Source organism: Gadus chalcogrammus, chromosome 12 (assembly GCF_026213295.1).
Source record: "Gadus chalcogrammus isolate NIFS_2021 chromosome 12, NIFS_Gcha_1.0, whole genome shotgun sequence".
Taxonomy (NCBI): Eukaryota; Metazoa; Chordata; class Actinopteri; order Gadiformes; family Gadidae; genus Gadus; species Gadus chalcogrammus.
In genome coordinates, this window is record NC_079423.1 from 5,027,403 (window position 1) to 5,040,716 (window position 13,314).

Genomic DNA, 13,314 nt, shown 5'->3' on the forward strand with positions numbered 1-13,314 from the left:
ACGACAAATGTTACTGGATGTTTACGGGCCCTTTCTAAAATCGGACCAGCTTTTTATCTTCTCTTTATTACTTGGTTACGACATTTAATTGTGCCTTGACTCGTTTAACACGGAATGCTCCTATTCATGGTTTAACAGTCCTCTAGGGTTCTGTCTGACAACTTAAATATGTAAAAAGATTAACAGTTGAACTACTTTCGGAAGGTACACTGATGCTTAATGGAACAGAAACCATTCACCATTCAGGTTTGCAGTATTGCATGGTGTTACATTTAATCAAAACACATTTCTGACTCACTCTTTCTTAATCCCAGCAGCAGCATGGAGGCCAGAGGCTGTAGAACTGATGTGTATTATGTGGAGGAGCGACGCCCGCTACACACGCGGCCAGGGGAGCTGAACCAGAGGGCCAGGGAGGACGGAGGGTGGAGGCTGTTGGAGGTGCTTCTCTCTGGGGGAGCACCATGGGGTTTCACTCTGCGAGGAGGTCGAGAGCACCAGGAACCATTGCTCATCACCAAGGTACACCGTCATGGCAAGAACAGTGCCTTTAGAACTCCCCGAGACTCTCATAGTGGCAATAAGTTGTATATCATTTGGGGTTGGCGACGTGTATAAGGTGAAAAGAGAGACAGATAGACGTTGCACCTGTAGGGTGATCATTGTGGCGCTATTTGGTGTCACGGCCATGTGTCTTGGATCCCTAATGTTCCTGTTTCCTCATTCAAAGATTGGTTTGGAACAATGCGGTTGCAACTGAACAGCAGCAGCGTTTTTGCTCCATTAGACATGACATAATCCCAAGCTAGGTTTAAATCCTACTGCACTAATACTAGGTGCACTATTAGATACACTGTGTACAGTTCTCCCATTGCCTGTCCCCGTGCACACGGCCACATAAGACTGTAATGTGAGGATGTGATTGGATAGTGTGAGTATCCTGTTTGTGGTGTTTCCCCGGTCAAGAGGAGGTCTTCCTGAAATGTGAGAGCAACAGAACCAAATAGTTGTATTATAGTTAGACCCGGCCGGATGTTCATCATACATCTGAGAGGTGACATTCAACTGTACTTCTTCTGTACTCCTGTATTCAAATTTACTGCTTCTATAGTATTGCATTCTAGAGCCTAGCCTAGAGTCTCTGATTCTTTAGCACTGTATTCTGCTTGTAGTACAATACAGCTCGTAGGATAGTTTAATCTACAGTGCCGCTTGAAATCTGCACCTAAAAAGGTATTAATGAAATACCACCTGTGGGCTTTCATTCTTCGAAAACCATTTTAACGTAGCTTTTATAGCTATTCAGATCTGGGTTGACTTCATAGGGCTGGAAAGTGTCCATCTATCACACATTATAATACTGAAAAAACACCAGAGAGGTCAGAGTTGTCCAACAAGTCGCTGTGTGCCAAACCCCATTGGTATAGCCACTAAACCGCAGTCCTTCACTCCTTACTCGCATGATTGGTTTATTGGAGTTGGGAAATGGTGCTGCAGATTTAAGGCAGCGCGATGATGACATGACTAACAGAGCCAACAACATAATGTTTCAAACAATGTTAGGGAATGTTCAACCACATACACCTCACCTTCTCAATTAGATCCCAGTTAGTCTGAGACATAACAGCAAATTAAAACATTTAAACAGGATTTCTGTTTCAATGTATTGTCCACGGTTGCCTTTAAAGAAACTCCACTACACAATGTCATGTGGGCCATAAATGTAGGAAAGTAAAATTGATGTGCCATTCGTAAAAAGCCCAAGCATACATCTCTGTGTTGCTCTTTCATGCGGGCTCTATAGCTGTTTCGAGGAGTGATATGTGTACCTCCGTGCCTCAGAGCCGTTGAAGAGAATGTCTGATCTCTGTCACACCATATTAGGGTAACGGATCCGAAACCTCACATACCCACTGGCTGCTTAATGATTTACCGGAGACCTTGCTAGTTATTTTTTGCAAGGTAGAAAACCACCATATGTTTCTACGGAGAAACTATTTCTCTATCGACCCAACTGGGTCCGAAGTCTAACTCAACCATAGTCTGCCGAAACTGGGGAACTCGTGGCATTATCGAGATTTGGAGCTTCAGAGTCAACGCCTCACTATACTGTAGAATTTAGAAGCATTTGATCCAAATTAGTTGAAGGTCTTTGAGTTGAACTTCTATTCTGTAAGATTCAAGGGTCCTACCACTGGAATATGTCGCCAAAGCCATGCCACTACTTCTGCTGTTTTTATTTAATATTAGCAGTGTTTTAAACTACTACTGCTATTTTAGTCTATTATTGCCAGTGTCGCAAACTACTACTTCTACTTGAGTTTAATATTGCCAGTGTTGCAACTACTGCTGACTGGCTGAGCTTCTCCACGGGCGCTGGAAAATCAAAACTCCAACGACTGCATCTCTGGGTAAGATGTTTGCCCCTCCTTTACGTTCAGATTCAGCGCCTACAAATCTTTTTTTTATGTAGACATATCTATGGTGTTAACATATCTTCAATACTAAACAGCCCTTTTGGTTTGACAAGTGACTTCTTGATAGCACTGCAAATGTTTAACCAATTTGAGATTAAACGTTAGGCTTCACAAATGATTGTCAGATTGACCCAAAATGCACCAGTGTATTTGCCACCACTCATGTTTATGATAGTTGGCCCCCTGCAACGCATTCTGTTTTATTGTCTCTTCGCCTCTCTCTCTCTCTCTCTCTCTCTACTCTCTACTCTCTACTCTCTACTCTCCACTCTCTCAGTGGGGTTAACGGAGAGTTTGAAGGTGACTCGTGGTGCCAGGGCCAGTCTGGAATGCTTCTTGTCTGACTGCTGAATTATCCCTGACATCCTGGAGCCCGGTGGAATGACCTGAAGGGATAGAGTTAGGCTTGGTGGGGATGAGTGTATGTTGGAGTGGACAACAGTTTTGGTAGCCTTTTGATTTATGTGGTTTCTCGGCTGAATTATGGGTTCAGAGTAGATAAAGACCCAGGCGTAACCTCGCCCGCAGTCTCACTGTCTGTGTTGTCTGGTGTTATGAAGAGCGGCTCATGAAAGAGCTTCTCCGAGTTCTTTAATTCACAGTGCTAGTGTTCTCAGTTGGTCAAGTAGAATCACCGCATCCTTTGTTTTTAAACACCCAAGTCATTTCTTGCCCTAACTAGTTCCAATGGCTCTGGAGTGTCGAGTCGGTGGATAGTTCCCCCTTCCCTTCACACCCTGTTGGCATTTCTGTCTCCATTGTAAACATCCCCAATGGTCTGAAGGTGTTTAAAGCGGTATCGAGGTCCATTTAGTTCCTTCTCCCGAGCCTCTGTTTGCACGTCCCTGTCGGCCGCAACGGGAAGATGGATGTCGTTCTTTAGTGGCCCAGGGAGGACCTTAAATTACAGGCTCTGTTAGCTATTTTCTCTGGTTTATGGCTCTTCTCGAATACTTAAATTAAAGATAATAAAGAGAGGGGCCAGGAGATTGGGGCAGCTCGAATGCCGTTAAGGGAAGAAAAAAGATAATCTGGATCTAATTTAAATTCTTAACATTCCTCTCATTGCTCGAGTTTTACCAAAGGTCTTCACAGACTTTGTTTAAATCCGCGTCTCAATAAACCTAAATAATCCAGTTTTACTCGACGCAGCTGGGCATGCACCATGTACATACACTCCCTAGAGTCGTGTCGCATTCTTTGTGGGGAAAACATTAGTTATGTATTCTATTGAAGCAGTGTTTTTTAAGCTGTGTTCGTACATGCTCTGAAACATCAGCAGGTAAACTGGTTTGGTCCATTAATGGAACCTTTGTGGTAAATGTTGAGGGTGGCGTTATTATGACTATCTTTGATTGGGAAAATCTTTGGTACGGAGATGAATCACCAAACGCCTCCATTTAGTGTGTTGGCTTTTGGATTTAGCGAGTTTTTCTGCCTGTTGGAAAACAGGTTGCAGAGGTAGAGACCAAAACCTGCCTGTTTTTGTTTCTGATGGTTCTGAGGCCTAGACCTTCGAGTGTCTTCTATCCAACCTTGTGTATATGACAGGACTTGGTGGAGGAAGCCAGTTTACCTCTGTACCTTGCCATGGAGCATTGTAGACGGGACAGTAATGACAGACGTATAACTATATACTTGATACTGATCAGTCTGGCGATGGCAGCTATTTTGCAACGCTTTGCTTGAATAGTCACTTCGGTCACGTTTTTTTTTCTTAAAAATGACCTTGCCAGTTGGTTTGCTGCCAACTGATTCCAGAGGGAGCACACAGTGCAAACACACTCTTCCTGCGGCCGTTTCTGTAGCTGGGGTACCATTTATGGCATTACAGTTGAATCCAACTGATCCATCCAATGAATTAAACATTAGACCCAGGATTAGCATATCCCAAACTTCCTATCAAGGCAATGATAGAAAGTACTTCATTCAAGCCAGTACGGCCTGGTCAAACTTGGGCCTTCTTTAAAAAAGAAGGCACCATTCTCAGTGCTATCAGGGCTCGGTCAGCGTGGCATACAGGACGTCTGTCAGCAGAAAAGACAAACCCCCACCACCTCAGTCGCCCACCACATCCTTCCCACCAGGTCCCCGGGAGAGACAACAGGCTATTCTGGAGCCCACTGAGGAAGTCAGGACGGTTTGGTTTGGAGTGATAGCACCTGGAGGAAGCCAGCCAGGGCCGAAGAAGCACAGACCATGCTGTGTATCGTTGCCGCGGCTGCGTGCTTGGATTGTCCATGGGGATTATGTGTTTCTTTGCGGTGACAACACATTCCTCCGTCCTGTATTGTTGTCCTTGCATGTTATTCTGTTGTCGTTGCATGTAGCGTCTACCTCTGTGGAGGAGACGCTACAAAACACACGCTGCCCTGTGAGGCGTTACTAGTAGCCTAGTAGGGAATATGAAGAGTTTCTTAATACATGCTATTTGCGGATCGAACCTTGCAGTACATTTCGGTGTTGATAATGTAATATCATAATATGATGACAGAATAAGCACATCCTGATTAGATGCGGACATATAAAGCTAATAAGACATATCTCTCTCCTTGTTATAGCTAGGGTTACTTGTACGCGCCTCTGTACTGCCATGCTTTCCCCAAAACTCTCCTGTCTCTTGCCTCTTGTAATGCACATTACTTCTTCAGGACTTGAATACGTTAAACATCCTTATTTTACCTCCCTTAAGAATAAGTAGGAAGTTTGCGTGTTTGACCCTGGAAGGATCTAGCTTGCTGAGATAGAAGTAGATAAAAGTTAGACCAGGGTCTGAGAGACTGCGATTTAGCTGATCCAAAAACCGGTCTGCAGTGAGGGAGGGACCCATACGAGGTAGTCGTCTGCAGTGAACAACCTATACGATTTAATCGGCAAACGTGAGGGACATGTACGTGAAAACATACCTCTGAGGTTAAGTCATGCAGGTTGATAATCAGCTGCAGAGTTTGGCCCAAGTTGTATTCTACCAAGTATGCCCTTGAAGTCTCTCTGTCTCTCTCTCTCTCTCCCCCCTGTTTTAAGCCAGGTCCTCTAGTCCACACTCAGAGAGAGAGAGAGAGAGAGAGAGAGTATGTGTGTTTGAAGGTGTGTGTGTCTGTGTGTGTGTGGGGGGGGGGGTCTTCCTGTACCCCTTTTACCTTAAAGGGGCAATTTCTCCTCAAAATACGAAGACATATTTTTCTACTTAACCCCTAACAGATTTGGATGCCTTGTCAACTAACGTTTATTGATGTCTTGCTTATTTTAAAGGCCCATAAGTATTTTACTGATGCTTCACATAATATTACTATAAAATCGTAGACCAAACATAGTATATGCCGTGAAATGTATATATATTTTATGCATTCATCGTTTTTTGTGTTTTGTGTTGCACCACTGATTTCAACTAATGATGCACGCATACAAAATGTGTTATTCAAGGTGCACTATCACGTGGTTTGCTGCCTTGTTTCAATGATCCAAGCATAAAGCAGTTTGTTTTCACACTGTGGCATTGGCTTTGACCAAGTGCTTCTAAAAAAATGTTTAGAGCTACCGGACATGTTCTTAAGGAAAAGACTCACCTGTTTAACCTGAGCAAACACGGCCCAGGGCTTTAAACACGGTTAACGAATCAAGATTACGCTAAATTATGAGCAGCATGACTTATTTCACTTGCACAACCTGCACTGGCCTGCCCATGAATGGGATGTTATTGATTTACATCCGTCTCTTGTAAAAAACGTCCTTCTTTCCTGTACTGTGAGTTTTATTAGTACAGTATATTTGCATTTAATAAGCTACCATGCTGGTCATTTAAAGCATCTCACGGATCTCACTAATGCAGTGGGATTAGTTAAGATTTCAATAGAGAGGTGCTCAACACGTTATTAGTCTCTTAAAAAATAATACATTGATCCGTTAAGCCAGTCTTTGTTGCTGAATTTCCACCTTTTGTAGGTACAGTTTGTGACAGTGTAAGGTAGGATTGAATAATAAGCCTCAGCAACATATAATAACACCCATAGTTATTTTGTTTTATTGTGTTTTATTACATTGTAAATGTTGTGATCACCTGTGTGGTATCTATCTTACCTGTGCAGTATCTCACCTGTTGTATTTAACCACATTGTAAATGTTGTGATCACCTGTGTATATCTGTCTTACCTGTGCAGCATCTCACCTGTTGAGTTTAAACACCTTGGTACTGTTATGGGCGCTGTGTTTGGTCCATACCAGATCACCTGCTCTGTCTCCCACCTGTGCAATATCTCACATTATGTATAATACCTCCTTAAGTGATGTGGTCCACCAGCTCACCTGTATAGCATCTTACCTGTTGGCTTTGACCTCCTGTGGTGCTGTGGTCCACCTGATCACCTGTGTAGTATCTTACCTGTTGGCTTTGACCTCCTGTCGTGCTGTGGTCCACCTGATCACCTGTGTAGTATCTTACCTGTTGGGTTTGACCTCCTGTCGTGCTGTGGTCCACCTGATCACCTGTGTAGTACCTTAACTGTTGGGTTTGACCTCCAGTCGTTATGTGGTCCACCTGATCACCTGTGTAGTATCTTAACTGTTGGGTTTGACCTCCTGTCATTTGCTTATTTTTGTGGTTCTCCAGGTGGAAGAGGGAAGCCAAGCCGCGGTTGTTGGTCTCCAGGTGGGGGACGAGCTGGTCAACATCAACGAGATTCCCCTGAGCGGCTACAGACAGGAGGCCATCTGTCTGGTGAAGAGCTCCCACAAGACTCTCAGTCTGGTGGTGAAAAGGTACGTTCCCTCCCAGTGTGGCTAACCTGCCTGTGGCGTGTCCCAACCCTGTAGCTTCTGCTGCTCCTAAGCGCAAAGCCGAATGTTCACTTTTGAACTAGACATGAGTCCTATTTCAAGCAAGTTGAGAAATACACTGTATCGCTGACAGCGATGCCTCATTTCCGCTCCTGGTTGCTTTGCCCCCCTAAAATAAATATGATTCTTGTTCTTTTTTGTGTTGTCCTACAAATATGAGGGGAAAATTCTGTCTACTGAGGCGCCACCACATCCTAAGCATCACCATGGTCACGTATCCCAACTAACCATGGTTACCGTGTCTCTTCTCTGTCTGTGCTGGATGGGATAACCTGGGATGGGATAACCACAGGTAGTTGGTGGGCTCTGTTCTTCTGGAGTTTCTCCTGGTTAGAGTTGAGGAGAGGGGGTTGGTGTAGAGAGTGAAAGTTCTGGTAGACGTTCTCTCCTGAGGTAGTTACAGTAGAGAACTGTTTACAGTAGAGAGCTGGCTTGAGGTTAGGGGTGGTTGGAGGAGATCTTCTTTCTGTAGAGAGCTTGTTGAAGTTTAGTGGCAGTAGCAATTGATAACTTCTTACAGGAGCTGGTTAGAGTTTAAAGCTGGTTGCAGTAAAGAACTGGACACAATAGAGAGCTGGTTAGAGCTGGTTGCAGTAGAGAGCTGGTTAGAGTATACAGCAGGTTGAGGTGTGGAGAGGTGATTGCAGTGGTAGAAAGGGCGCTGCAGTAACCTGATAGGTTGTTATTGAAGTAGAGAGGGAAATTAAGGATGGTTTGTGATGTAATTTAGATCTCATCTGAAGTGACGTAACTTCCATTGTACTTTCTTATCTCTCTCCTGTTGCAATGCATCCATACCTACAAGAGCATCTAGTTCTCGCTCTAGCCCTAACAACAAACATCTGTTTCTTGTATGATGCATCATTGAGTTGCTGAGCAAAACAGCCTCATGAATGAATTGTTGATGTCTGAAATTCATTTATTATATAAGGTTGAGTTTATGTTGTGTTACTATCAGTATTATTAGGGAGGTCACTGTATTCATAAACAGCACGAGTGAATCTGTCTTATCACAATGCAGTGTCCGTATCACTATTCATTACCCGCACAATCACAAGCAGTTCCTCAACCGAGACCCAGGCCCTGCCCCTTATTAAAAAGGGCTCATTGTGTGTGAGACATAGAGTTCTTTATCTCTCCCCGGTGCTTGGATTTGTTCCTGTATTGTATCATATCATAACGTAAGCCCTGAGCAAATACTGCCGTACAAGGAAGTCCAGTCGAAGCTCGCATGCCCCAAAGCGCTGGCTGTGCGTCTAGCTGGCTGTGTCTAGCTGGCCCGGGCTGTGCGTCTAGCTGGCTAGTTTTCTGCACAATAGACACCCTGCTGTGGAATTCTACATCCACTCCACACTCTGTAACTTGTAATGTATGTAAGCAGCAGCGTGTGGTTCTTTAAGAGCCATGTGCTGCTCAAGCATGCACGGTACGTGTGTTTTTTGTTCAGTGGAAACACAAAGAATGTGTGAGCCAAAAAAGATAAACAATGTGTTTCGTATTAGGCCGTCAATGACTCAATATGTATACAGTATAATGTATGGGGTGCAGGGCTTTTTCCAAATTAGTTTTCCTGTGCTAAATATTTGTTTGACATGCATACTTCTTACTCGCATTTCACATTTAGCTCTTAGCTGCTAAACTTCTGTCAAACCTTTTCTTTTTCAAGTTCAGATGTTGTACATTCCAGTTTACTTATTAAAAATTGACTGAGGAAGAAGCAGCATCAGCAACAGGAACTAGATGAATACAATACTTTTTTGTGTATTGGTCATAAATTAAGTTAGCGTAGTATAAAGTTTATTATTTTGGACTTAACTGTTTCTCACTACACAAACAAAGTTAGAATAGATTAATTAAATTGTTTTCCGGTCTGCCATAGCATACACAGAACTACAGAACACTAGGGCTGGGTGATGAATCAAATTTTGATCAAGATTTCGATTTTAGTATCAAACGATCACAAAACTATTATTGAATTTTGGATACATATCTGTACATTTTTTTTTAGATCTGAACATTTTCTTTTTGACCATTTGGTGTATTTTTAAGGCGAAAGGTTCTCAGTTACAAAGTGTTTTTTGGAGAGACATGCTGAATAATTACATCATGTTTTCAAACTCAAAAATAATCGTTTTAATAGTCGTGATTTCAATATTGACCAAAATAATTGTGATTATGATTTTTTCCATAATCGATCAACCCTACACTACACTAGCCTGGCTTCGCCCGCCTACCTACTTCCGCTCAATTTTAATTTCCCTTCAGTACTACGTCTGGGTCTGCGGTATGTTAGTGGGTTTTCTCTGTATACATTTTGTGCGTCCAATCAGCGAACAGAGGGAGTGGCTGAGAACAATGACGTTAAAAAGACAGCTCTCGTTGACGGACATCTTCACGCACGATGTTTGGTTTGTTTACAGCCTCCGGCCAAACGTTAGCGATTGTTTATGGCAGATCCAGAGTGGCACTGGGCAGATCCAATAGTTTTAAACTTCAACAGTCACCCGCCTCCAAGTGAGTTAACGTTTGTCAATTGAGTAGGTCCAGACTCTCTGTGCAAATGAAATGAAGTACGTGAATCTGCTAGGACCAGGCTAACCGTACACGGCTGCCTCTCTAGTCAGGTCTTCTGGTCCGTTTCTCTGTGACTACTAAGTTCAAGGTTTGTCTGGGTTTGGACCTCAATCTGTCCATCAAACAGTCCGTCCTGGCCGCCAGGGTAGACATCGGAGAGAATCGGACACATTACAGAGATACTTTTTAATCAAAGGGTACAGCTAAGAGCTGATGTAGGGACACCTGCACATCTGCTGTCTCCATGGCTCTTCTGAACTGGCACATGGGTTGCGTATAGCAACGAAGCACGTTGCTCGTAAAGCCTCGATTGCTCCTTAGACAAACCCCGGGCCGAGTGGCACCTTCCAGTCATTCCGGGGCCCGTGGAGACCGAGAGATAGGGCCTCAGGTGGATGTTTACTTAGAGTCAGGAAGTCGGTTAAACCTGCTCTGGTTCCCAGGTGTGGTCTGTACAGCAGGTGAAGGTGGGCGGGGTTGAACGAACTGCGTCACCATTTTTGCATGCGGTGACTCATGCAATATCTGTGTGGTGTGAGGTCATTTGCGAGGCAGGGGATGGAGGCGTGTAGGGAAGCAGCAATGGAGACCGAGTAGGTGTGGCTCAGCGCTTCCATGTTGACTTTCCTCTTTCTCTCTTGTTGTTATTTCTCAATAGGCTTGTAATCACCTTTCTGTTCTGAACATGAATAATGTCTCAACATGTCACACATCTGCTTAAGTTATGCCTGGCTACAGAAGAAAGTATTTAAAAGTACTTGTTATAGTTGACCAGTGTCTTCTGACATTGTCACATATTTTTTTATTGATTCACAAGCACACAAAGTCATGAAGTACACTTGCACATGCCAACAAACAACCCTTACAAGTGAGTCTCAGAACACCCAAAGCATAGCATCCAATAAGACAGAATGAACCGTTCCAAAATCAATCAATACTTTAAGGTTGCTTGTCATAATTTCATGAACTTACTTAATATTTGTTGGATGTGTCATTTTTTTTTTTTGGACTATTTGCACTACTGCTGCCATAAAGCAGAGCTAACTTGCTGAACTCTAGGATAAACGTGTAGCAGTTGGTTTCCCCCTACTGGTGTAGATGTGAATCAGCTCTCACCTGTCACTATCATGGGTTAGAAAACAAACTTTCCGAATAGGGTATGTTTAGTCTTTAGTGTTTTGCTTTGGTAAGAGATTCAAATTGTAATAGGGAACATGTTCGTTGCTGTGATAACGACTGCAGCATGTTAAAGAAGGCAGGGCACATTCTAGTTCCCTTTGATCTGCTGCTTGTAGTTAAAGTAAGCCCATGTTTATGGGTAATTAGTGATGCTGCCAAGCTGTGCCTTCCTAAATATCGATGTGCTCTTAAGTGGAGGAGAATTGCATGCAGTAATCCTATAATAAGATAATTACACCCACTTTTTTTCCTAAAGGGGTTGCTCCATAGACGAATTGCTATGATGTGAACTGAACTAACTGCATCAGAATATAATTATTTTCTTAAATCCTAGATGATGTAGGTATGTCCTAGATGTAGTAGGTAAATCCTAGATTTAGTAGGTATGTTTGAGGAGATACCTATAGATCAATGCTGTGGTTAAGTAACCCCATCAATACATTCTTGTTGTTGTTGGTACATTTATTTTAAGTGTAACAGGACCCTTATACTACTACTGCTACTTCTACTTCTAGATATACTAGGTAGGTAGATGATGTTTGTAAGGGCTTGGGCCTGTGTGTAAAAGACAACATGTGATTTCCTTCCTTTTGATGTGAAATTGGGTGTTGTGGTCGGTTCCGAGTTCCTGTCTGTCTGCCCCTGACTTGGTGACAAGCTAATAAAAACTTTGTTGAGATTATTCTAAATTTGACATAAAGTAATTAGGTTCAGTAATAAGTAATAGTAATTAATTCACAGTGAAACTGTCGATTACTTGCTTAGTAGGGACTCCTGATTACTATTTTTCATTGGTAACGTAGATAGCTCTGCCTCGAATCACACAAAAGTTTTCAAATGTAATAGGGGGCCCTATAATTGGTGGCCAAGGTTGAACACTCGCTCCTGTTGGACCCATGAGAATATCTGGATGATTTGTCGTTCCTGTTAACGTTTTGGAAAAACGTCTAAATCGTAATAGCCACTGTTTAAATGTTTAAATAACCCTTACCTAACCCTTAACATCTTCAATCCATCACAAGTTTGCTCCCAAAGGGTCCAGGGCCATGAGACCTTCGAGGCCCAAAGATGACATTGTGTAGGGTAGATAGCTCAACCTCTGTGACGTGTCAGGGTCCATTTCATTGCAGCACTTCGCCCACAGGTTTCACAGTAAGAGGGAGGTTCCTGAGTCACGGTTACTGAGGTCAAACGGTGCGTTCTGTGTTGACCTTTTGAGGCTGCGGAACAGCTTTAATTCTGTTCATTTTTCATTCTTAGTTGAGGCATGTAACGTGAATGGGACAAATTCATTCAATTAATGTTTATAAAAAATTAAAAACAAATCAAAAAAATATATTCTGCATATAAAACTAGTAAAGAAAAGTTGTCCACTCAGTGAGAACGAGATGAGTGGTGCGTGAACCCTGGGCTCCAGACATGATCACCAGGTGTTTTGGGTCTGGCGGTAACCCAGGGCAGCCGCGGGTTTGACAGTTGGTATGCTGCTGGGCTCAGGAATGCGCCAGTCATTATCGTCTTCCCACGGTTCACCTCTCTCACCCCCGTGTGACTCACCTGCCGGCTGCTGCTGCTGAAGGAAGGCCTTTGTCAGCCCGTCGGGAGCGAGCTCACCTGTTGGCGTGCGCGGGCCGCGCGCAACTTCAGCGTTATAAAACCGCACGGCGATTATCGCCACAATGTGTCGTAGCACTACAATTATGGGCGTTGGCAATGCGCCGACAAAGTGTTCCCAATTTGCGGTGGAGGGTAATCGTTTGTCCCGGATGACTAGATTGTCTAACCACCTTATTAGATGTGTTATGTAGGATTATTCAATCAAAGAAAGCACTCTGTTGCCAGTGGTTGTCTAGTATTCGACCATGGTTACAGGAAGGTGTGGTGTGGTGTCTGCCAGCGTTAGGGCTAGTGTCCAGCAGCGGAAATTACACCTTGCTTATTTATGTAGGGTTTCTACCGCAACTGCAGCCTCCAATGAACCCTTCTTGTGTCCCCTCTAATACATATATTGATACGGCAGCCATGTGGCTTTCTCGGCAGACTACCATACTATCAGGGTGGGATTTAGGTTTTCCAGAACTGATAACCTTAAGGAACCAAAGCATATGGAATCAAACTTCTGCCGCCATTTTGATGAAGTGTTCCTCCAGCAACCTGGGTAAATAATGTATATGTAGTGGATGATCACGGCCATTTCGTTTAACCCTGCGTCTCAGTGTCCACCAGGTTAGGAGAACGCTTGTAGAATGGA

The 13,314-nt window shown here is 43.5% G+C and overlaps 1 protein-coding gene across 1 annotated transcript in view; it reads left to right on the forward strand.

Moving 5' to 3' along the window:
• The window catches only part of shroom2a (shroom family member 2a), a 33,740-nt gene that overhangs the window by 2,545 nt on the left and 17,881 nt on the right, over positions 1-13,314 (forward strand). The window contains exons 2-3 of the mRNA XM_056604123.1: positions 315-522; positions 7,084-7,232. Of these exons, the coding sequence (XP_056460098.1) occupies positions 322-522; positions 7,084-7,232 (350 nt within the window). The 5' untranslated portion in view covers positions 315-321. The remainder of the gene's footprint in view (positions 1-314; positions 523-7,083; positions 7,233-13,314) is intronic.